Genomic DNA, 25,984 nt, shown 5'->3' with positions numbered 1-25,984 from the left:
AAGAATAACAAAAACATGAAAAAATATCTGGAGCACAGGCACCCTTCACAGACAGAGGAGCAGGAAGAGAAGAAAAATTGCTTTAGAAGTTCTTCTGTTGGGGGCGGGGGGGGGAGAAAAGAAAAAAAAAAAAAAAAAAAGCCACTGCCCTGCCCTCAGTTTAGCTCTTATTTTTCACTTCTGGAAGCTAAAGTACATTACCAGGTGAGCAACACTTCCGTGAGAAGAAGAGCAAGAGGAAGGTAACAGGCAGGATAAATATATAAAACTTACAGATTTCAGGAAAGTTTTCATTGAACTTTCTATAGGGAGCAAGTGTACGTATAGGAAGCAACTTAGTTTAGGCCTATACCTCTAACTTCCCTACTAAACACTACAGACTGGGTAATGCCATCAGTTGCATAGACTGGTAGAGCTCAAAACACAGCCTTAGATAATTTACTCCAGTCCCTTATAAATGCACAGTACATATGTAACTTCCTTTAGCATTTCTTTTTTTAAGCAAAACAATATTTTCCTTGATTCTGACAAGCTAAGTTTAAAAATACTGCCAAACTTCAAACTCAGTACATACATAAAACATTTTATTGATAAAGAACACATAGGTAATTATGCAAACCCCTGGTTCTTTATGCTAGCTTCATAGGATACCTGATAAAAGGGCTTTTTTCTTAATTAAATCAGCGAGCACACACTCAAGCATCCTTACTATAGCAAATAAATTTGTGTATGCATTGAATGAAAGCTAATTCAATATATAAACACACCACAGAACTGATTTCATGTAAGGCGTTATTATAAGCAGTATGAAAAGCATTTTTAAAAGCACTGTAAGGAACACTTTGACAGAGCTCCTTTAAAGATGGATATAAAGGAAGGTTGATACCTCTCCCAATCCATAGATAGATCCAAGCATCACTGTAGTTAAGAGTGCAGAACTGATTTTTCCTTCAGATGTACCAGTAAGATTAAATTGATCCTCGCTCATCGTACCATATAAAAATCAACAGAAAAGTTAAAGAACATGGAAAAACCCAGGGAATCTGCAGAGGAAAAGGTCACAGATTACGTGTAGTTTGAGGAAGAAACAGAAGCCTTCTCCCCAAATACCTGCATGCACCCCCTGCACCCCCATTCAATTGTTATGAAAAATTCCTTATGATTTTAAGAGACAGGGATATGCCAAAGGCAGTATGTTGAAAAGAAATGTTAGTATAGCCGCAGAGTGCAGCTTAGATGTCTGCTAGAACAGAAACCTTCAAAGACAAACCTGATATTCCTACCAGTAACTTTGGCATTTCCTGCTTTAGTGTATAATAAAACGGAAGTTTGTCCTGTTGAACAGGACTGGGGAATTTGCAAACCAAAAACACACACAAAGAAAAGGTCAATATTAACCTCCCCATGCCTCCCACTCTGTTATCCCACTGCAGGCAGGTGCCCTGTTCAGCCCAGACGCCGCCATTGGACTCACTGCCACCACTCTGCCTTCTCGGGGAGAGCTCGCAATGGGCAGCTCCAGGCATCCATCTGCACAAAACTAAACATTTATTTTAGGGCTGTAAATGTCACATCCAATAACAATAACAACTAATGAAACTGATTCAAGTTTTTAAGCCTTCGTGCATATGCTCATCTGCAGAGGAATCCTTTCCAACCTTGCACTGCTCCTAAAGGGTCCAAAAAACTACGGAAGGCTGGAGCTGACAAGCTGCTGTTCACCCGCAGCCCAGGTGTAACCGCTTGCTGCTTCTGCCCCCTCACCCTCCTCCAAGCACGGCCCCACAGCTTGCCAGCAGCTGCAGGTAAAGACATCTCACTCCGGCTCCCCATGAAAGGCAGTTTAGTGGGCATCAAACGTCAGGAATTGGAAAGCAGCTACAATAACCAACTCCAGCAGCACTGACAGAACCACAGCCTGAAAATCCCAAGCTAGTGCTCTCAGCTGCAGGGTGCCAAGGGGATGCTGGCCCTCCTCCTGTTAACACTGCTTATAAGACCACAGACTGCTTTGGGGATCTATTGAAGGCGCACCTCCAAGAGCCGTGTGTGTGTATATATGCATGTGTGTATATATATATACAGATGTACATATTTTTATAAACGTATGTATGTATTCTTATTATTACTGGTTTTTCCAGGAGGACTGCAAACCCCTTTGCAAGCCCCAGCATACTTATTCCTCGCTATCCTCTCGGGGGTGCGGGCAGCTCTCCGCAGCTCGGCTTTCCACACGCCTCCAGCGCCGGCACCCCCGCCCGGGGGCAGCGCACGGACCCTCAGCCGCTGCGAGCTACCGGCCACACGGGCCCGCGACCGCCCGCCGCCCCCGGGGCCGCGGTAGGCCAACGCGGGGGGGCGGGAGGCAACACGAACCGCCCCGGCCCAAGGCGCCGCCACGCCAGGGGACAGGAGCGGCGGTCAGCAGCGACGTGCGCCCCTCATGCTGCGCCGCCGGCCCGCCCCGCCATCCCCTCCCGCCCGCGGGCTCCCCCTACCTGTCCGAGCAGCCGCCAGCGGGCTCTCGCCGGTTCTGCACCCTTCGCCTCGCACCTGCCCGCGGCCGAGCGGCGCGGAGAGCCGGCAGCCTCGGCCATGCGGCGGCGGGGAGCGCCTGGGGCTGAAGCGGCGGGAGCGCGCAGACCCCCCGCAGCCTAGCCGGCGAGGACTTGCCGCTGAGCCTCTAGCGGCTGCCGGGACCGGCCGGGCTAGGGCTTGAGGGAGAGGAAGTGCATGGCCATCTTTATTAAGGGCAGCACTGAGGAGAGAGGCTGCCGACGCGCTACGTCCGGCTCCTAAGGCGCACCGGAGGGGCGGGAGTGCGCCTCAAAACGCGTTGCCTGCGGCCTCTGCGGTTGGGGGGTGGGGTGGTGAAACGAGAGTGACTTGAGGAAGCCGCGGTAGGGACCGTGCTCGCTCGCCCGCCGCAGCTCCGCGCGCCCTCGCTGACATCAGCGGTGCTTGCCGGCTGCGGGTGGCTGAAGCGCCCTGCCGCCATCTTGGCTACGGGCAGTCCCGCGAGGGAGCCGGGAGCTGCTCCCAGTCGCCTGCCATCTTAGGCAGGCAGCCCCACCGGAGAGAGAGCGGGTCCAGCCCCGCCTGCGACGGCGAGTCCTTGCGCGGGCCGCGGGCATTGCCCGGCGTTGGCACGGCCCTGCCGCGGCGGTGAGGGGCTGGCGGGGAGCGAGGCTGGGCCGGCTTCTCTGGCCCTCGACCGGGTGGGACGGGGGAACGGGACCGCGGGCGGTGAAACGCGTGGGGGCTTTCCTCCCGCAGAGCTGCAAACCCGTCAGTTTTCCTGCGAGGGGCATTCAGCTTTTGCTGTCAAGTCACCCTCTTGAGATAAAGTGATTTTATTGTTATACGATACTTAGGGGGGAACTTGCTAACATCTTCCCGGTTTTCAGTTCTTCAACGTTTAAACATCCACAGTTGCACCTTCCTTTCTCTTCATTGATAATTTCACTAGAGTTAAACTTTCAACCGCCAGGAACCACGTTTTGGAGTAACAGCAGGTTAATATGCAAGCTAAGCTGTGTGTACCAGTTGTTAAGAAACAGCTTTAGTTTTACTGTTTCTTCTCATCTGATGTACCTAATGAATCAATCTCATTTCTATGAAAGAGAGGAAGTTTTGCCTGCAGTTTATGTTACGTATATTTCACGTACACAGTGTAAATGATCAGCAGTTTGGGATTTTCAGGAATTTCAGGTTGCCTATCAAGAAATGAAGGTTAGGATGTCATGTGTTGGACTGCGAAATCTTCTCCAAGGGCTGAGCTTCAGTGTCAAATACTACTCTAAGCATAACCATCTTCAAACAATATGTCTTTATAGTAAAATACAACAAAAAATATGCCACATCCTGGACTGTTCAGGAAGCACATGCACACATAAGACTCTGCCAACTGGAAGCATCCTGCCATGGAGATTATTTTCCTGCAAGGTACGCTGTTTAAGTATAGACTTAATGTCAACAACTACCTTGGCACATGTGTTAAGGAAACCAGCCATATTTTTTCAAATGTCAAGGAAACACATTTTTCCTAAAGGGTTTGAAGCAGGGGGATAAATATTAGTATTTCAGTTATATTCAGGAACTTACACCGTTGTTCAACTTCCCTATACTGTTTTGATGTAAAGCTGCATTTTGTTTGATTTTCCTGCTGTAGCAGTTTTTTAAAAATTGGTATCTTCCAGAAAGTTTCAGATAAAGTGTCAGGAGAAGATTGCAGGGAGAGATCAGCTAGTTTAGAGGCAAAGTGTCCAAACTGATGATAGCAGACTTAACCACCATGAGCTGGCTCAAGAAAACTCAACTTTTTCGGTGCTGACCAGTAAGTCATGGTTTGCACCATATTAAATGTTATTCTGTTGACTTCTCATAATTATATTCACATGTCATAAACTATACTTTAAAAGGTACTTGGATTTACTTCTGTAAGTAAATATTGTGTAAATGGATGTTAATGTATCATCCACAGAGTCAGAAAATTGTATGAAATAATTTCAGGTCTTCTGTTCCTGTGTTTCTAATACAGAGTTTGCTAAAGGTATTATACAAGTTTACTGCAGTATGACAGCCTGTAAACTGATTCATATGTATAATGCATAAGTACTGTTTAAAAAGATTGGTGGTTTAGTTTATTTTACCGTAAACATGTTTTCAGATGGATGCATGGTGTTCTAAAATTGTTTCAAGTTGACAGTGTTTCTTCAATGGTGACCCAAAGATCATCTTGTTGTAACCCTGTTATTTGTAACCATAATGTAAACAGGTCCTAAGTCTGTGTCTGAAGTATAAACAAATGTTTCAAGGAGAACATGTGAAGTCTTGATGGATGAGAATGTGTGGTTCTGTTTACTCATTGGTAGTTCACTAACACAACATGCTGGTCTATGACACTGGTTCCACAGTACAAACAGGTGGTTTTCACCTGAAAGGAAGCTGTGCCTGTTTGCTTTGGAGCAGATGTTTGCAAACTGATTGTCACCAAGTTCCTCTGCTATCCTCAAAATCTTTCTAGATGCTCTTCTAGATGACTGTTTTTTCCCCAGGCAGGGAGGTGTACAGGTAACTAATATATATCTACACTGTGGCCACCAGCTCTGTATAATATTTCCAAATAAATACAATGGGAACTGTTGAAAACAAGAGGGGAGTCATCAAAAGATTCATAAAGTGTGCAACTTGGCAGAATAACTTGTGGTTGCTAAAATTTTACATAGGTGTAAGGGGAGATGATACATGTACATGAAAAAGACTTTTTAAATATCCAGAAACCACATTCAGTTCAGGAAATTACTGAGCCAAAATCATTGGAAAGCTGGGGGAATACTTGTTGGGGAATATAATCTGTGTTTGTCCAATTCTTATGCTTTCCTAAGTATCCAGTTGTGGCCACTGTGGGGTTTTTCTTTGGTTCCTTCTGGTTTGGGGAATGGTGTTTTCTTACAGCTGTTTTTCCAGTGACTGAGGAGAGGGTGGTACAACTAACACATCCTGTAATTCTTCACCTTGACCAACTGCACAGTTGCTCCAGAGCTTCTCTAAGGGCTTTCATGGTTTCTTTGACTTGTGCTTCTGATTTGATATACTAGGCTAGAGGGACTGTTGGTCTGAACCAGTAATGAACACTCATATGCTCTCATGAATGATGTGGTTTACATTCACAGAGAGGTTGGTAACTGGAGCAGATAGTTTCTCCTCCTTTTAGTCTACACATGTGTGAAGACAAACTAGGAACAAACCAGCCATTCTTGATGCAAAGTGAGGACGGGGTAAAAAGTATATGCTGCTTTTTAAGTTTAGACACATTCACTTAATACACTGAATGTTATAATGCTACTTTGTGTGATCCGTGCAGTGTTATGTACTGTAATATATGTTAAGCTTATTATTAGATCAAATGAGATTTTACAGCAAGCAAAAAGAAGTAGCATTGTTCTAGAAATTTTAACACATTTTTAACATTTTTACAAGAGAAGACAGTTTTGTTGACAATGAGGTAGCAGTAGTCTGCTCATGGGTTGTGGAAGACCAGATCCTTAAGCTTATTCCTGATAAAATTGTTGCAGAACCCCTATCAGTTCATGGCTTCACTTCATTCTGCACATTATGAACATTTATACTAACACTTTTGAGGAGGTGGAACAAGAACCTGAACAAGCTGCTAGGATTTCTAGGCACAGGGACAGAAGTGTGGGCGGCGTTGTTGTCTAGGAAAGGAAAGAGAAACGATACTCCTAAGACAGGAAAATTATGAAAGAACACCTCTGAAGAAGGAAAAATAACAGAATTCCATAAAAATTAATTAAAAACTAGTTCCAGAGCAAGAACAAACATATTTACATATAATCAATTAAGAGCATACATTAATAGTACCCTAAATTTTTAAGAGAAGACCTCAATAAGTGTGTCAACTATAACACATATGACAATGTCTCCTTAAAACATCACGAAGAATTGAAAAAACTTGTCCCAATTGTGGTTTTTCTTTTTAATGGCACATACTATTGTAATAATGCAAAGTTGGGTTTGGGTCTATAGCTCAGGAAATATCATTATTGCCTCAGTATATTCATATTGGAGTACAGAGTGCTGACTTATAGCCATTGTTGTCTTCCCTTACTCAGCAGGAAGGAACAAAAATCCCTTCCAAAAGGAAGCAAAATACATCCATAATAACATCAGAGCTTTTGTACAAGAATCTTCTGAAATCAGAGCAGGAAAACTGGAATGACATTTCAGCAAGATACAAAGCCATGACAGAAAGAATCAAGGAAAAATTAGAAGAATTGCAGAACAAGTATACGTTCAATTCAGTAAGCCCAAGGGTAAGTGGCAAAAAATACAAACATTTCTCATCACTGAGTACAGCGATCAGATAAAAGGCAGTAAAGCCATTCCTGCTATAAAATGCTGGTTTACTGATTAATTTATGGTGGGAGTTTTGAGTATTTTAATAATTGTGGATAGTAACAGCATGTGTTTAGAACAGCTTATACCTGTTACGATAGCGTATTTACCTTAATTCCTCCATAGGAAAAAACAAGTAAAGAAAAAATAATCATCTGACTTTTGGATAAAGAATACAAGACATCAGAAGTTACAAGAGCAATTGGAGGTGATCTGAGCCTTTTGTTAAATTTAGAGCAAGTAGAGGTAGCTTAGGTACCCTAACTTTGAAAGAACCTTTCTGACGCGTGCAATTCCTCCTTCAGTATCAAATACACGTGCTATATTCTGTCATTTGTGTATGTTACAATTGTGTTGTACAGAACAATGATTGAATATAGGGATTCTAAGGAAATAGCCTCACTGTATGTTGGACTTAAAACATGTTTGTTTTGTATTGAACAGATCAGGTTTGGAGAGAATGTGTACTTTGAAGAGAATGGCTGCATATTTCTTTCAAAAGCAGATGATGGTAAGGGATTTCTCTTCCTACCATGGTACAATTGTTGAAAATGTTGTACATTTATCACTTAGTGTACTTTTCTTATATTAAAGCTTATTTGCTCTGTTTCTTAAAATAAAATACTTTTATAAAATTCTTTAATGATTGATTAATAATTCTAGAATCCTGAATCTGAAAAGGTGAGGTGAAGAGAGTTAGGGAATAGTATATATTGATAGTAAGGCAAGTTGCTGGAGGGGAAAGAGGGAAGTCCCTTCTCTTCAGAGTCCTAAGCTAACATTTTGAAAAAGGAAAAGCACATTCATGCTTTTTTATTTGAGGGGGTTGAAAAAAAAAAATTACTAATTGTATTTAGTAAAAACAACTGTGCTTTAGGTATCTGAACTTAAAAATTTAATACATTTACTAGAAGCCAAGATCTACACTTTAAAAATATTTTTAATAATAACTACAAGACTTCTTTTTTTTCCTGGAACTGTAATTTTTTTGTTGATTTTTACGAAGTGCATTTGCAAATATCTTGCAAGACAAATATTTACTGTTAATAATTAATTGTAGTAGTATGCTTGCAAATATTGCAGGCAGACTTGTTAAATACAGGCATTAACAACCACGTTCATTTTGTCATTGCCTTAATTACAGGATTTTTTTTGCTGTCTCTTTTTTATGTAGTAGATGAAGGAAATGTTGATGCTTTATTCAGTATCAAAGATCTTGGCTTTTCTGATGCCTTTATTCAACGGATCAGAATTTCACCAGATCAGAGATACATGGCCATCAGCTTAAAAAGTGAAAATTCTGAAGAGGCAACCTGCGTTATTATGAAACTTGATCATTCTCCTGTCGTGGAAAAAGTAATTCCAAGTGTATTCAGTTTTGGTAAGTTGTTTATAAATGTCCTGTGGATCACACCAGCTTTCAACACAACATTTTTGCTAGTCTACAAATAAAATAATGAAGCAACATTTTTATATTTGTTGAATTATTTCTTATTTACAATTTCTTCCACACTGCACAACAAGTTATCTGATGTGGATGAAAGTGACTGCTTTCATGATACAAGTTTTCCTTCATTGTAAAAGCAAGCATTTATACATGTTTGAAAAGTCATGCATATCATTCTTTTTGTTGAATTCAATATGCTTCTTTAAAAATTTACTGATGTAATTGTTTGCAATATAAAGATCTTTTTGAGAAATGTTCTAGTTATTAAACCCTTACAGCTACAACTGAAGTCACTGATAGGTGTAGGCACTTAGCTTCACTGAAAAGTGTGCAAGTGCTACCTACTATTAAGTATTGGCTGGAATTTCAACTGGACTCCAGGATGTGCGTCACAATTCAGAACCCAGTCAGGCCTTGAGTCAGTTCTTCCAGAATAGATTACAGAGCTTTACATTGCTGTTAAAATAAGCAGAGGTAAACTGAAGTGAATGGGAAATCTTTCTTTTTTAATAGTATGTTAAAGAATATAGAAAAAAGAGCACAATAGCATGTATACAGCGTTCCACATCTTATATGTTGGATTATATTGTTAGATGTTATCAAGTATCTATAGTGCAGTAAGCAATTTGCCTGGGCAGGGCAAAAAATTAAAACTCTAGGTAAAAATTCCTAGTTAGAAAAATGAAGAGTAGCAAGAATTTAATGTTGTGTTTGCACAATTGAAGTTTGTAATGCCTGTTGAAAACTAGGCCTTCAAAGTTGCCAGTGACATTTTTAACTATACTTGATTTGAACATCTATCTAGGTTTGTCTGGAAGAATCAGTACATTTAAGAAACCAACTCCCTGTTGCCTACGTAGGTGTAACAGATTATGGTAGATAATAAGAGTACAAAAAATTACTATCAGAATGGTAGAGATTATAGCCATTTTGCAAACTTACTCAGCTGTAAGTGAGGTACAGAGGTATCATGAAGTACAGAGGTACCTCAATAATGAGCAAGAGAATTAGGTCTTGCGACCACTTGCAAAGTATATGCTTGTACTGCATGATACACAATAGTAGACAGACAAATGGAAGTTCTTGAAAATTTACATCTGTGGTTTTTTAAATGCTAGGCTATAGAAGAACTTGGATTTCCCTTCTAAAGGCTTTTCTTCATAGTGAACCCCCAGGTACCTGTGCACTTTGGAGCCACGTTGCTGTTCAGATAGCAAATTGTTTGCATTACTTCAGTGTGGTACTTCCTTGGGTTTTATACTGAAAATTAGTATTTATGCATAAGACAGCATACAGTAACTTTTTAATATCATATGTATTAAACATTATTCTGGTGGCTATAGGAGCAGAAGAGATAGCAGTAATTTGGCTGGATCAGTCAGATTACTAAACTTCAGAATAGCAAGGTTCCTGTATTTACACATTTCTAATGTTGGTAAACACAAATAGAAGCACAGAAAACTGGAGAATTTTTATCTCAGCAGTACCCATGGGGCACATGCATCATCTCTTTTCTCTAAATGGTTTGCATGCAGTCACATGTAGTGGTGCAGTGCTCATACTCTATGACCTCGCTGACTCCATCTAAACCTCCGTTTCTCTGCTAAGTTTTATACAGCCAAACTTCCTGTATTTTCCTATTACCTCCAGAACCCCCACAGGGTCAAGAGCTTCTTCTTCCTGGGCCCTAGAACGTTGTCCTCTGCCTTTTTTTTTTTTTTTTTTAAATATATTATGAGATTCTTGTTCTGTGGGATTCCGAGAAAACATGGAAAAATCTTTTTGTGGCTTACCCCGGCCTCTGGGATGTAGAAGTGCTGTCCTCAGTTCCACGTCAGCTCCAACCCACCTTTTTCAGCATTGGGTCCAGTGTTCATGGAGCTCCATCTTCTATCAGTAATAGTATACACTGTTCCAAATTTGATATGCATTTGTCTTTTTTCCAGAATGGGCTGCAAATGATGTTCTGTATTACACAAGTCAGAAGAACCTTAAATGCCAGAATGTGTTTATGACAACTTTCACTGATCAGAAACATACTAAGTTAGTTTATACAGAACAAGATGCAAGGTAATACTTACCTAAAATATAACAAGTCCTTTACATATTCTAGAGTATTTTATATGTAAAATATAACTGGTTTGGAAAACAAATTCTTCTATATCATATTCCAAATGGTAAAAGCCAATTTTAAGTTGTGTTCTGCTGTCAGTAGTGCCTTATGCAGTCTGAGAATGTGCTCTGTTCTCCTCTTGATATGTGATCAACAGAGATTTAACTTTCCTCTCTTACCTCACGAGTTCAGCTGAGTTTATAAATGTCAAGGTCAGTCTCAGGTCAGGGTGTCCTTTAATGAATGTGTGACAGTGTCATACAGGGTAAATCAGACTGTGGATTTCATTTTGTTTTCTCTGCTATTGATGTCTGATACATCTTTTAAAAAACATAGAAGTTCAGGCTAATCCTTGCTCTGGGTAATGGATGAGCAAAATCATTACAGCATTCCCAGAGATAGAACTATTGTTGACTGAATACCCTCTCAATAACCTTTCTTTAAGCAGTGGTTTAGGAAGACAAGAAGGCTCTTGCTAAATTGAGTGCAGAACTAGTTTTTCAGCCGTGTAGCATGTGGTAGATTCATACAGCATTCCATAAACGTTTGTGATTGTTCTTAATTCAAGTTACATATTCAGTAAAGAAATTTCAATTATACTTTAATCTTAATAAAAACAGAAAAAAATCTGCAATTGAGATGGAATAAATAAGATCCTTTTGTTCCAGTTGCATTTGATGCATACTCTTGGAAAATCAAGTTGCACTGACCTGACGCTTCCCCACAGGGAAACTGTTGGCATAATTCTGAAGGTCATAGTCATTACAGTAAATCTACTAGAAACTTACTCTAAAGGTTCATGTGTTATTGCAGCTCATAAATGAACTCACTTGTTCATCGGAGATGGCAAGACATTCTTTTGTATTGCCATTGAGCAGTTCTGTTCTACATTTCACCAGCTCATTTTAGGTGCAATCAAATATTCTTTTTTTAGAAGATGAATATTTCTTGACTTCCTTAAAAAAAAAGCTACAAAGACAAAAAAAATTTGTAATATCAGGGTCAGAGTCCTTGGGGAGAAGCATAACCTGCATTTCAGCTTGACTGTTTTAGAGGTAAGATCAGCAGAGCTGAACTGTTGGAATCTCTACTGAATGCACTGCCACACTTTTACCAAATTCGTGTGTATTAGAGAGGCAGGAGGCTGATGCCTTGCAGACTTTAGATCCCCTGCTGTGCCTGCCCTAACAATGTCAAGAGGGTGCAATTAGAAAAAATAGTACCAAAAACATTGGAGTTGCTCTACCTGCAAATAATTAAAGGCACTGAAAATGCTATCTAAAGCATCCTTCCCTTCACCAGTCAAATATTTTGAAGTCTAGAGGGATCATTATTGCAGTCATGTATCTGATCTGTATAATGTAGATTACGGTACTCCACCCTGCAATTTCTTGATGAAATCTTCTGGATCTTTGTGTTGGACAATTTTGCTTTTAGAGACATCCAGTCTTAAAGATTCAAAATGGCAAAGAAACTGCTATGTCCCAAGACATGACATTCCAATTAATTAGGATGACTCAGAAATTTGAATCTGAATTTCAGCCTGAACTTGTCTAATATTAGCATCCAGCTACTGGCTATCATTCTGTTTCGTGTTTCTAGATTTTAGAAGCATTTAAAACCAGTAGATAGTTCCTAGTTTCTTAGATAGTTCCAAAACCAGTTCCTAGTTTCCAGCTTTATCACTGCAACACTGTCCGTCTTGTCTCATATAGGCTTCTGTACTTTTTTTAAAAGTAGTCTTTTTGTGTTACTTGCTTCAGACCAAGTTAGGTCAGTAACACTTAGGCTTTTTATCAGTTTATCTTTATAATAGCTCTTGCTTTTCTTTTGTTACTGCTGTTCCCACATGATGTCCTTCCTTAATTTTAATTTAATTATCCATTATTACTTTTTTTTTAAATAGGGTTATGAGCTCAATAAGAGATTCTAAGTTTTGCTTGAATTTTAAAGCCTGTATACATCTGTGAGCATCCAGTCTATCTCAGTGATGCAAAAACCTAGATTCAGTTGGGCAACAAATGAACTGCTTTCCTTTCATATTTCAGGTTCTGCACAGATTGTAGGTTTTTGAATCCCAGGATAAATGCAGCAGGAGTGGGTTTGGGAACCAAGTAGTCTGGAATTTCTCCAGCTTACTTACAGGCATGCTGTTTCTTACCTTGCAGATGTAAACCCATGATTCTGAAACAACCTGTATTTTTAAAATACTAATCAAGTTTAAGCTTTTTTTTTTTTTTTTTTTCAATTATTCGTTACAGATTCTTTGTGGACATATATTGCACAAAAGATAGACGTTTTCTCACTATCAACAGCAACAGCAAGACAACGTCGGAAGTTTGGCTGATTGACTGTAGACATCCTTTTAAGTTACCTGCTCTTGTACAAGCACGAACAAAAGGAGTCATTTACCACATTGAGCACAGAAATGATGAGTTATATATTCTTACTACATACGGAGAACTTGCAGAATATAAGGTAATTTTAACTGATAATAAGATTCAGAGGATTCGTGCAGATACCTGTTGCAGATCATATAGAAATAGTAAGACTGGCTTGTAATTCTGTGCTTCGCACCTTACTGAAATAATTTAAGAGATTTACACAGAGCTGTATGGATTGAAAGACTGATAGTAGTACATGGAGTTTCACGTTGTAGCATGCCAATTTGATTCTAACTCCTTTGGCAACATCAAGAAATGAATATGCTTTTAACAGTCATTTCCCCTATATTAAGATTTAAGTTGGTGATCTCAGCCTATATGACCAAACCACCTACAGTTCTGCTGGCCACACTGAAAGCACTTATTGCATGATAATCTTCTATAGATTAATCTATGAGAATTGAACTTACTCTTTTAAATGTTACTGAATTGTTTTTCCATTTTGCCCAAGTAAAGGGAGTTTAAAAACCTCCAGGTTTAGTCAGGCAAAACACCCCAATACAAACTAATAATTTTTTGCAATAAAAACGTTGCATGAGATCACCTATGTGTCTGTACATCTCATTTGTAACTCTTACTGCATCTTAGTAATGCAAGGTTGGTTTTTGTTTTTATAGTTGATGAAGGCACCAGTGGCTTCCAGTGGCATGGAGAACTGGCAGTTAGTTTATGCACTGGAAAAGAAAACCAAGCTAGTAGACTTGGAGATGTTTACTGATCACTGTGTTATGTTCCTGAAGAATGCTGGTCATCTTTACTTAAATGTGATTTCTTTTGTTTCACATTTAGTTCAGTCAATAGAGGTATGTTTTAGCTTGGCTTAAGCAGCTTCATATTTTTCCAGCACTATTTAATTTTTTTTTTTAACATAACATTATAGTGAAAGCAAAGATTAATTCCAAGAGTAGAAGTGGTTTGGAAACTATAATACTGTCAGGTTCATCATTGTGACTAATTGTATTTCATGTGGTGGCTTATTGCAGCACTTAGAGAGCAGCTATCCTATGAGTCAGTTCATTCTTCAACTTACTACAGTCAAGATCTTTACAATACAGCTGATTAAGTAAAATAGGACTTGATTCCCTAAACACTCTACTGAGTTTTACTGGGCCTATTTTTGGTTACACTTACCAGTGTAAGCAAGGAAATAAGCCTGGCCCTGCCACAGAAAAAAGATTAGAACATTCAGAAGAGAAGTATAGACACTGTCTCATAAAAATGGGAAGAGTTGATAGTGCAGTACAATTTGTGCAAAATATTTCTTCCCTTCTCTAGTTGTTGCTAAATACTTGTGGATTAAAAACAAAAAGTGACTCAATTCAAAACCATGATTTCCAGAGACCATTCAGACAAAATATTTAATTGATTTGTTTGCATGAAAAATACAATCTGAACTACTCGCAAGAGTATTGCAACAAGCTAACAATGCTGCATTCTATAAAACTGCTACAGAAAAAGGTTTTCAACAAAGTACACTGTATGGTCTCTGAAACCTTCATTTTTGAAAATGGTTGTAGTTTGTTTATTCAGAAAGGGTCTGCAGTTACTCTGGAGAACTTGGACTTTTGCTGCCATTTCAGAAGTCTCTAGCAACCTAACCCAAGTAAGTAGTGGCCTGACAGAGGGTTTGACTATGTCCCTGCTGCTCTCAAAGAATGAATCTTGATTTCTTTTATTCTTAGCAGAGTTAAAAATCTTAAATATAATAGCAGTAAGTGAGGGTGAATGTGCCAGGAAAAGGCTTTGTTCTTCACAATGGTTGGCACTAGGAACAAAGTCAAGAGGCAGGGGTTTTCAGTGGCTTAGCATTACTGGAGCTAACTCACAGCAAAAGCATAACAACTGAGATAGACTTGGCTGTATAACACGTTGAAGTAGGACTGGAAATCGGAAGGGAAATAGGATCTAAAAAAATAAAAACAATGCAGAATGATTTCAAAGAAAGTTTTAATTTTTAAAAAAATCTACAGTAATGCCCATTTTAAACTGAATTTGGATTTATTTTTCTTTTTTATGTCATTGTTGAACTTGATCCAGTAGCCTTTGGCAAACCTTTCCCCTCAGTCTTTAACTTTTTCTCTGTTTCATTACTGAATTTAAAAGAAGTACAGATTGTGCTACAGACAAACTGAAGATAAGTGGCTTGATGTTAAAAAATTTTTTCCTCTGAAGGACACACTAGGCAAAATTTACAGCAGCAGTGTAAGGGTCTCACTTGAAATGCCATGTTTTCTCAGCTACCTACATGGGCCTGTGAATTTGAATTGGAATCTCATCCTGAACATACCACCAGCACTTGCTATTTTCAGCTCAACTCCCCAGTACACCCCCCTAAGTGTTTTGCATATTCATTTAAAGAAAATAATCTCATTGAACAAGCTGCGCAAGAGGTACCAATTATTACGAATTGTCACACTACACGTTTACTAGCTAAAAGCAAGGTAAGATTTTTCAGTCCTTTTCCCATTCCCTTTATTCTTCCCTTCCTCCCCACCCATTCAAAGAAAATGCATTTGGCAGCAAACAGAGATTAAAAAAAAAACGAAAAGAGCAGTTGGTGCTATAGTTACTAAACAGTGGGTGTTTTCTTCAGTGCTATAGAGAAGAACAAGAAGGAGTCGTGATAAGATTTTTTTTTTTTTCCATTAACCTGGGTATTCTAGAGGCGATAACAGTACATGACGAGTCAAGAATCTTAGTATAGTATAACTTAGATGTTGGTTGATGTATGGTATCATACTCTCCATGATAAATGAAAGAGATGCCAGCTGTTGAAAAGAACACCCCAGAACCAGCTGCACAGTATAGATCAAGAAAGGAAAGTTTTAACAGCCTGAGTTTAAAAAAATTGGAAATGTTAATAAAGAGTTTCTGCTGCAGTAAGTGGTAAACTATTTTGTTAATAATAGATATTCTTGGTGTTAAAAAGGGAAGGAAGACTTGGGTGCTTTGGTAGTTTAAAAACTCCTCAGGTGTTACACTTAAATGAATTTTATACTCTACATCCATAAACCTCCACAGCAGAGGTTCAGGCTCTCGCTTTATTTTTCAAGAGTGCTTTGTACATTCTAAGTGAAAAAAATTACTGTAATCAAAAAAACACATTTTAAAATAAATAATTGAAGTTTTCATTGCCATGTGTCATTGAGATTTCTGCAGTGTCCTTTATTGTAAAATACTCCTTCATTTCCAGGATGAAACTTTGGTGCCAATTACAGTTTTTCATAGTATGAATTCTAAAGAGCTACACAGGAAACCACTTCTAGTTCATGTATATGGAGCTTATGGCATAGATTTGAACATGAGCTTTAAAGAGGAGAAGCTGATGTTAATTGAAGAGGGTTGGATATTAGCATATTGCCATGTTAGGTAAGTCAAAATATAAAATGGAATTAAGATTTTAATCTGTGGGATATACAGATATTTCTTGATATGCAACTGAAGAAATAATTTTTTCATGTAGCTATACCTAATTCTTCATGCTTTTCACTTCCATCTCTTTAGATTTTTTTCCAAGTAGTTCTTAACAAAAAAATTAATTTACTTCAGGGAAAAAAAAAATAAATCATACTTTCAAGACCACATACTGTATTTAGGTTTCTTAAATCAACAGAATGGTTGTATGTAACTTTCAATCTTTTGAAATCTCATTACTTCTCATCTCATCTTTGCTGAAGAAAAATTTTGATAACATGTTCAAATTGCAATGACATGCTACCTCCCTCTCTTTCTGAGGGCATTGTGTACTGATGTTCAGTCTGCATCTTCTGAAAGCCATTTGCCTTCTACAGCAAGAACTAAGCATTTAACCTGCATCTCTTGTTCTTTTATTGGCTAAATCCTCTGTCTCCAGTTTAGCTACAAACCACTATGTACAATAGGCTTCACATTTTCATTGAGATAATAATTCAGTAGGTAAAGAAGATAACAAAAGAATCACTTTAGGGAGGGGAAGGAAGGGGGAGAATGAGCAATTGTTTGAAATACCAGTTCTAAAACAAATTCAACATGCAAATATATTCAGTCTGCTATATTCAGTGGCAAGCATTGTGCTGTTCTTCCTCCCACCCCTCTAAGTATTTTAAGATGCAGGTCAGTCCTAGATGAAGATGGATTCTTCATCCAAAGATGAAGATTTTGGCAGACTAATCAGTTAGGTAATTTTAAACTTGAAACCTGAATAAGGAAATTTCAGGTGGCTTAGAACCAAAATTGTGTTTGTGTAGAAAGGAATACAAATAAATCTCAAAATTCTGTATTACAAAATACAACATTTCAAGTAGTATTTGAAATTCACAAACTAGAAAAAACCCCCACTTTGTAACGGTCTCAAATTTAAGCTACACAGAAGACGGATCCTGAGAGTCTCAGTGTGGTGCTGAGAATACTATTTTACTGTTTTCAATAAATGCTACTGTTTGTTAGTGATATTATTATTGAAAATGTTTTAGATATTTTAATAGTTTCCTGTGTAAAAAGATAATATTAGTGTCTGATTTTGTATTGGCTACAATGATAGTGTCATTTCCTAAAGTACTTCTTTTCCTGTGAGTTCCAGGACACAAGAACACAAGGGCATGGAGCACCCTTATGCAGTTAGGCTTTTCACCAATCATCATGCACAGATTTTTTTTGTTTGCATGCTGTGTATTTTAGCCATAAAGAAGGGTAAAGACAATAATAGAAAGAGAGTTAATTGGGAAGGCAAACTATGGTTTTGCAATTCTGTGGCTGCTGCTGTCCTTTCATTATCTGAAGCTTTGCTGTGTTAACATTTTCCAAAGGGATTCCAACTTGAATTGTTTTAAATTTCAGGGGTGGAGGAGAGCTAGGTCTTAGCTGGCACAAAGATGGATGTCAGTATAATAAACTCAAAGGTCTCCATGACCTTAAGGCTTGCATCATGCTGCTGCATCAGCTAGGATTTTCTCAGCCAAAATACACAGCACTAGCAGCTGCCAGTGCAGGAGGAGTTCTTGCAGGAGCGCTGTGCAACACTGATCCAGAACTTATCAGAGCCATGGTTTTACAGGTGAGGTGCTGCAAAGCTTTTATGGATTATGACATTAAACTCTTCTGTTTCATTCTACCAGTTTCAGAATTGGAAACATTCCAATTCAGAATTCACTTTCCTCATTTATTTGAGAAAACCTTGACCTAGGCATTTGAGATCCTCTGTCCTATTTGCCAACTTTTTTTTTTTTAATAACTTCTAAGGCTCCTTTTGTAGATGTTCTAAATACAATGATGACAACTCATCTCCCACTGACAATTGAAGAACAGGAGGAATGGGGAAATCCATTAGCAGATGAAAAATATATGAAGTATATCAAAAGCTATTGTCCATACCAGAATATTAAGCCACAGGTAAAACTATGCTTTCTGTGTGACATACTACAGTAATAAAGTGTATCAGTTTATAAGAAAACAAAAAATGGATACCTGGAATTTAAAAAAAAAGTCTATTTAACTTTTCAGTGCTTTAAACCCCAGTATTTTAGAATTGTCTTAGCTGCTGCTTTATGTTAAAATGAATCATTAATGCAAATACAAATTATTTTAGTAATAATCTTAGCAATACTTGGAGTCATAAGTGACTACTGAAATTAACCAAGTGCCACCTTCTAAATAATCAATAGATTTCAAAAACTTGTTTTGTTACAGGACTGACAGGAAGTAATAGATTATTCTATAGTATAACAAACCTCAACAGGTAAAATAACTTCTCCTTATGTGGGGGGGTTCTGTTGTTCTGCTGAGTTTTGCAGACTTTGTCAAAGGAGGAAGGAGGTATTTTCCACTGATTAAATACCTTCTCAGATGCAAACAATGAAATGGAAAAAGAGCTATAGCTTTGACATTGTCATCTCAGAGGAAATCTCTTTATTTGAAGTAATGTGTTAGCTGTGTTGTATAGCTTCATTAAGTAAAAGCTTACTATATAAAAGCAACTCCTTTTTATGTGTAGAAAGATTGCAGAAGTAAACTCAGCTACTGTTCTAAGGTGAACCATTCCATAATTATTATTACTCCCCTTTTATTGCAACCATCAGCAAGCAGACATGTAGCAGATCTTTACCAGTGGGAAGAGGATGTTTTTTATTACCTTTTGCAAGTAGATGATCCGCTAATATGAAGTCATTTTTCAGACCAAAGTACTTTTTGCAGTTAGAGTAATAACAGTGCTTTTTTAAGAGCAGGTAATTATGTAATAGAAGTGTTTTTAGATAAATCATAACAAGTAGTACAGTAAGATAAATAGAGAAAAACTTGTTACTCACTTTATGAGAAAAATCAGTTGTCAAGTATTTAACTGGTTTTGTTTTTTAATCTCAGTGTTATCCTTCAGTTTTTATCACGGCATATGAAAATGATCAACGGATACCACTAACAGGAGTTTTACGATATGTTAAGAAACTTAGGAAGGCTGCACTAGATCATGCCAGCAGAACAAGAAAGAAAGGTAAGAATACGAATGTTACAGATACATGGAGTTAACTAAACCAGAATATTAGTAGTCATGTAATTAAACACCATAGAGATTGACTCCTCCTTAAATGCATTCATTTGTACAATATAATCCAGTATCTAAAGCTCTGAAGTAATCTCCATTATCTGCAAAGGTGAGATGTGCAGTCATACTGACAAATAGGTGAACATCAGCTTCTAAGATGTACTTTCCAGAGCCTTAAAAGGGACCAGATGTCTCTATTGTAGACCTGCCTGAAAACAGTTAAACCCGTATATGTTAAATACTAATAGTGACAAACCACAACAGCCTCAGGAAACCCTCTGAGATGGAGGAAAAAAAAAAAAAGACTGGGAGAATACAAGTTGGGCTCAGTCTTTCCTAGGCTTCAACATATGGTGACTGTTGGACAGGGCTAGGTGAACCCATACTGTCTAGTCCAGCTACTGATACTGTCAGACTGCAGTTATGAACAACACATGGATAAAAATCTTATTTTTCCTGCTCTGTAAAAACCTACTTGTCCAAGTTTGCTAAAACTGAAGGTGTTAGTCCAAGTTAGAATGACAACAGTGCCAAGGCATAGACACTTCTATACCTGAAATCAAACACTAACTTTGGGACTGTTTCCAGCAAAAGGTACATTCAAGCCTTACTATTTTCTAGTACCATCTAATCTGGGGAGAGGCTTTTACCATCAGTACCAAAATAGATCTTGAAATAGCTTTTCTAAATTTCATTATGCCCCTTCTCTGCTAGCAGCACAACTGCAGTAGTTGAGGAACGATAGCAGATGCTGCAATTGCTGTTGCAGTCTTTGCTCAGCAAGAAAAAAGCACACCTTTCCAAAAAGACTCAGAGAACAAACACACTAAATATATAAACATTTTTCAAATACCTCTTTAATAGAACTACAAATAGTTCATTCAGCAAGCCCCTATATGATTCTTCTTTTTTCTTAAGGAACAACAGAAATTCTGTCAGGACAGAAGACAGAATTATCTGTCCCTTAACAACTCACATCCCTGTTTACCTTTTTCCTCATTCATTCAATGCCAAGTGATCACTAGCTTCATTGTTCCAGGAAATTGGATCCCTAGTATCATCTTAGACATCCGGGCAAATGGCAGTCATTGTGATTCATCTTGGGAGGATTCACTGAATGAGGTATGTTCCCTTTATTGCACACATCTGTAACATGTTGGGGGGAGCTGTCCCCTTGATTGATACTTCAGCCTCAGTAGTTCATGCAGTCATTGAATGTGTGTTTAAAGTATCAAAAGAAAAAAAAAAACTGCTGGAACGAAGGTTACATATATATATATAAAAAATGTTGCAAGAGCAACTGCTGGTTTTTTTTATATATATATATATATATATATATAAAAAACCCAGCAGTTTATATATATACACACACATAATTATATATATTTATCAATATATATTTTCATAGATATAAAAGAGCCAGTGACAGAGCCAGATTATTGAACCTCATTGTGCCTTAAGCCTCAAAATAGTGTTAAACTCCCACTGTAATGCGCTGAGAGCTTTGAATGAAAGGTTTTAAGTTGTGCAAAATATTGTACCAGCAGGCAGAGTCTTGCACTATAGAGTATTAAGTGCTTAAAATTGTCATACTGGCTATTTACTTCCATCTTCCTCATGAGTAAAACATATATAGAATCATTTAGGTTGGAAAAGACCGTCAAGATCGAGTCCAACCATCATCCATGCCCACTAAACCATGTCCTGAAGTGCCTTGTCTACACGCTTTTTGAATACCTCCAGGGATGGTGACTCCACCACTTCCCTGGGCAGCCTATTCCAGTGTCTGACAACCCTCTCAGTAAAGAAATCTTTCCTAATATCCAACCTAAATCTCCCTTGCCGCAACTTGAGGCCATTTCCTCTCGTCCTATCTCCAGACACCTGACAGAAGAGACCGGCACCCACCTCACTACAACCCCCCTTCAGGTAGTTGTAGAGAGCGATAAGATCTCCCCTCAGCCTCCTTTTCTCCACACTAAACAGCCCCAGCTACCTCAGCTGCTCCTCATAAGACTTGTGCTCCAGGCCCCTCACCAACTTGGTTGCCCTTCTCTGGGCACATTGCAGTACCACAATATCTTACCTGTAGTGAGGGGCCCAAAACTGAACACAGTACTCGAGGTGCGGCCTCGCCAGTGCCGAGTACAAGGGAACAATCACCTCCCTGCTCCTGCTGGCCACAATATTTCTGATGCAGGCCAGGATGCCATTGGCCCCCTTAGCCACCTGGGCACACTGCTGGCTCATATTCAGCCGGCTGTCAACCAGCACCCCCAGGTCTTTCTCTGCTGGACAGCTTTCCAGCCACTCTTCCCCAAGCCTGTAGCGCTGCATGGGGTTGCTGTGACTGAAGTGCAGGACCCGGCACTTGTCCTTGTTGACCTTCATATGATTGGCCTCAGCCCATCAAGCCAGCCTGTCCAGATCTCTCTGGAGAGCCTTCCTACCCTTGAGCAGAACAACCCTGCCTCCCAACTTGGTGTCGTCTGCGAACTTGCTGAGGGTGCACTCAATCCCCTTGTCCAAATCATTGATAAAGATATTAAACAGAACGGGGCCCAACACCGAGCCCTGGGGAACACCACTTGTGACCTGCCACCAACTGGATTTCACCCTATTCACCACAACCCTTTGGGCTCATCCATCCAGCCAGTTTTTCACCCAGCAAAGAGTACACTTGTGCAAGCCATGAGACGACAGCTTCTCAAGGAGTATGCCATGAGAGACAGTGTCAAAGGCCTTGCTGAAGTCAAGCTAGATAAAATCCACAGCCTTTCCCTCATCCACTATGCAGGTCACCTGGTCATAGAAGGAGATCAGGTTGGTCAAGCAGGACCTGCCTTTTGTAAACCCGTGCTGACTGGGCCTGATCCCCTGCTTGTCCTGGACTTGCCATGTGAGTGCTCTCAGGACAAACTGTTCCATAATCTTCCCTGGTGCCGAGATCAGGCTGACAGGCCTGTAGTTCCCCAGATCCTCCCTCTGACCCTTCTTGTAAATGGGTGTCACATTGGCAAGCCTCCAGTCCTCTGGGACCTCCCCCGTTGATGAGGACTGCTGATAGATGATGGAGAGTGGCTTGGCAAGCACCTCTGCCAGTTCCCTCAGTACTTTTGGGTGGATCCCGTCTGGTCCCATAGACTTGTGAGTGTCTAGATGGCATAGTATGTCACTAACTATTTCCTCCAGGATTAATGGGGGGATATTCTGCTCTCCATCCTTGCCTTCCAGCTCAGGGGGCAGAGTACCCTGAGGATAACTGGTCTCACTATTAAAGACTGAGACAAGGCATTAAGTACCTCAGCCTTTTCCTCATCTCTGGTGGCAACGTTCCCTTCTGTATCCATTAAAGGATAGATATTCTCCTTGGGATTCTTTTTACTGTTAACATATTTGTAAAAACATTTTTTGTTGTCCCTTACGATAGTGGCCAGATTTAGTTCTAGCTGAGCTTTTGCCTTTCTAATTTCCTCTCTGTATGACCTAACAAGATCCCTGTACTACTCCCAGGTTGCCTGCCCTTTCTTCCAGAGATGGTAAACTCTGCTTTTTTTTCCTGACTCCTAGCAAAAGGTTCCAGTTAGCCACGCCGGTCGTTTTCCTCGGCGGTTCAACTTGCAGCACATGGGGAATAGGCTGGTCCTGAGCCATTAAGATTTCCTTCTTCAAGAATGTCCATCCCTCCTGGACCCCTTTGCCCTTCAGGACTGGCTCCCAAGGGACTCTCTCAACCAGTGCCTTGAAGAGGCCAAAGTTTGCCCTCCAGAAGTCCATAGTGGTGGTTTTGCTAACTGCCTTCCTTGCCTCACCAGAAATAGAAAATTCTATCATTCCATGGTCACTAAGCCCAAGACAGCCTCTGACCATCACACCTCCCACCAGTCCTTCCCTGTTTGTAAACAGTAGGTCTAGCAAGGCTCCTCCCCTGGTTGGTTCACCTACCAGCTGTGTCAGGAAGTTATCTTCCACACACTCCAGGAACCTCCTAGACTGCTTGCTCTCTGCCATGTTGTATGTCCAGCAGACATCTGGAAAGTTGAAGTCCCCCACGAGAACAAGGGCACACGACTGTGAGACTACTGCCAGCCGCTTGTAGAATGATTTCATCCGTCTCTTCAACCTGGTTGGGTCATTTTTAACAGACTCCCAGCACAATATCTGCCTTGTTGGCCTTACCTCTCATCCTCACCCAGAAGCATTCAATCTTGTCATCACAATCGTGTAGCTCTGTACAATCAAAACACTCCCTAACATAAGAGAGCCACCCCACCACCTCTCCTTCCTTGCCTATCCCTTCTGAAGAGCTTATAGCCATCCATTGCAGCACTCCAGTCATGGGAGTCGTCCCACCATGTTTCCGTGATGGCGACTAAGTCATATCTATCCTGCTGCACAATGGCTTCCAGCTCCCCCTGCTTATTGCCCATGCTGCGTGCATTGGCACAGATGCACTTGAGCTGGGCTATCGATTCCACCCCCAGCATTGGCATGCCGCCCCCAGGCTCACCTCTGTTGCGCCTAGTTTTATCTCCTTCCCCCTTCACACCTAGTTTAAAGCCCTCTCTATGAGCTCCGCCATCTCACGAGCGAGGATTCTTTTACCCTTTTGCGATAGCTGGATACCATCTGTTGCCAGCAAGCCCAGTGTCATGTAAACCTCCCCATGATTAAAAAACCCCAAATTCCACTGATGGCACCAGCCTCTCAGCCATGTATTAACCAGGTGTGTTTTCCTGTTCCTTTCAGTATATTTCCCTGCTACTGAAAGGATTGAGGAAAACACTAACTGTGCTCCCGATCCTTCCACTAATCGCCCCAGTACCCTGAAGTCCCTTTCGATTGCCTTTGGATTTCCCTCTGCAATCTCATCACTGCCAACCTGCACAACCAGCAATGGGTAATAATCGGAGGCCCGAACCAGACCAGGCAGTTCCGTGGTAATGTCTTTTACCCGGGCTCCAGGGAGGCAGCAGACTTCCCTGTGGGATGGGTCAGGTCTGCATATTGGGCCCTCTGTCCCCTTCAGAAGGGAGTTGCCTATGACAATTACCCTCCCTTTTCTTTTTTCAGAGGATGCGAGAATGAATGGGGCTGCCTGACTGAGCCTAGGCACACCCCTGGGTAGGGCTTCATCTACACCCTGATCTTCATTGACCTGGTCCTCAAGTTCCAGAGCCCCATACCTGTTGCGTAGGGGCAACTGGGAAGGTGAGGGAGACCGGGAGGGGATTCGCCTGCCTCCCCAAGCAGGGACCTGTATCCATTCCCCTCCATCTCGTAGGTCCCCTCCTGCCTGGTGGCAAGAGGGCAGGGGAACCTCCGCTTCTTGCGGAGCCTCCATCTGCTGCCTCTGCCTCAGGGATGGTAGTGTGCAGGTCCACCAATCTATCTCCCTCTCTCTCAGACTCCCTGGTACTCCTCAACCTTTCCACTTCCTCCTTCAGCTCTGCCACCAGGCTGAGCAGATCATCCACCTGGTCACACCTCACACAAGAGGTGCCCCCGCTGCCCTCTGTCAACAGTGATAGACTCAGGCACTCCCTGCAGCCAGAGACCTGGACAGCTGCATGTTTACATGGGAGCTCTGTCTGCATTGCCACATTTTTCCTGACAATGGCTTTCACCCGAGTGGCAGCAACCATATCTGGGTCTCCCTCTGGGCCGACGCCCACCGCTTGAGTAGCCTTCTCGAGTGGGGAAGCGGGGGGCTGCGCCCTGCCTGCGCGCCCTGCCTGCGCGCCCTGCCTGCGCGCCCTGCCGCGGCGCGCTCCTGCTCGCCGGCGCTGCTCGGGGCCGTTCAAATCTCCCGCGGTTGCCCGTGGCAACGCGCACGCCGCGTCAGCCTCTCTCGCGAGAGCCGCCGGCTCTGGCCGGGTCCCGCCGCTCTGCCCCGGGGCTCCTGGGCCTCGGGAGCCTCCCAGTCCGCCTCCATCTAGCGCTCAGCCGCCCACTTAGCGTTGCCTCTGCTGGCCTCGCCGCCGACTGATGATGGGTTTGATCTTTACATTTTGAAATGCATGATCTGTACTACCAAAGGATGCTACTACAATTAGGTTGCAACATTTTGCACTTTGTACAAACGTGCCTGCTAAAAGCAACATACTGCCGAGACCTGCCATATTGTTACTGAAGTCTCAGACTATCACAGTTGGATACAAATTTTATTACTGTTAATTCTAACAAATCCTAGCAAATGTTATTTGGCTGTTGTGGCAGTTATTCCCAAAATTAATTCTTTCAGGAAAAGCCTCATTCTGTCTTAGGGCAAGGTACTGCTTGGCATTAGTATGGGAAGGGAAGAAGATTAGAAGAGCTGTGCAAGAACCTGAAGGTTTATAGTGCAAATAATTTTTCTATTTTGTAATAAAATATTTTCATTATTTTAGGTTGCAAGACACCTTGCTTTTCTGAACAAAGAACTTGAGGAAGTATGCCATCTCCAACGTCATATGAAATCTGGCAAATAGCTAATAAACACATTGACCACCTGAAGAACTTCAAGTCAGATTTTTATTTATGTGAAAAGTGGACACCTCCAGAGGATC

The 25,984-nt window shown here is 40.8% G+C and overlaps 2 protein-coding genes across 7 annotated transcripts in view; one reads left to right on the top strand and one right to left on the bottom strand.

The window, feature by feature from the left end:
- The window catches only part of CAMKMT (calmodulin-lysine N-methyltransferase), a 235,838-nt gene extending 232,965 nt beyond the window's left edge, over positions 1-2,873 (bottom strand). Inside the window, exon 1 of one of the 2 annotated variants that reach the window (XR_008238007.1) lies at positions 2,499-2,873. Coding sequence is in view for 1 of the 2 variants with exons in the window: in XM_052806375.1 (XP_052662335.1) it covers positions 2,499-2,597 (99 nt within the window). In the remaining variant the exon portion in view is untranslated. The remainder of the gene's footprint in view (positions 1-2,498) is intronic. The other variant, XM_052806375.1, reaches the window with a different exon arrangement.
- Positions 2,874-3,035: 162 nt separating this feature from the next.
- PREPL (prolyl endopeptidase like) lies at positions 3,036-25,934 on the top strand. Of its 5 annotated transcripts, none has more exons than XM_052806346.1 (15): positions 3,036-3,165; positions 3,703-3,945; positions 6,636-6,836; positions 7,363-7,429; positions 8,096-8,299; positions 10,312-10,435; positions 12,740-12,956; positions 13,540-13,725; positions 15,160-15,363; positions 16,116-16,291; positions 17,738-17,954; positions 18,140-18,289; positions 19,259-19,385; positions 20,452-20,558; positions 25,826-25,934. In XM_052806346.1, exons 2-15 carry the CDS (start codon positions 3,727-3,729, stop codon positions 25,904-25,906), a joined length of 2,280 nt encoding a protein of 759 aa, XP_052662306.1. In that variant the 5' UTR covers positions 3,036-3,165; positions 3,703-3,726; the 3' UTR covers positions 25,907-25,934. The 5 variants fall into 5 exon arrangements, with proteins under 5 accessions (XP_052662306.1, XP_052662305.1, XP_052662304.1 ...); XM_052806345.1 differs by having other exon boundaries at positions 3,037-3,165; positions 6,639-6,836; positions 8,093-8,299; XM_052806344.1 differs by having other exon boundaries at positions 3,037-3,165; positions 8,093-8,299.
- The last annotated feature ends 50 nt before the right edge of the window (positions 25,935-25,984 follow it).

Source organism: Harpia harpyja, chromosome 13 (genome assembly GCF_026419915.1).
Source record: "Harpia harpyja isolate bHarHar1 chromosome 13, bHarHar1 primary haplotype, whole genome shotgun sequence".
Taxonomy (NCBI): Eukaryota; Metazoa; Chordata; class Aves; order Accipitriformes; family Accipitridae; genus Harpia; species Harpia harpyja.
The sequence above is the reverse complement of the archived record's forward strand: the minus strand, read 5'-3'. Positions and strand labels throughout refer to the sequence as shown.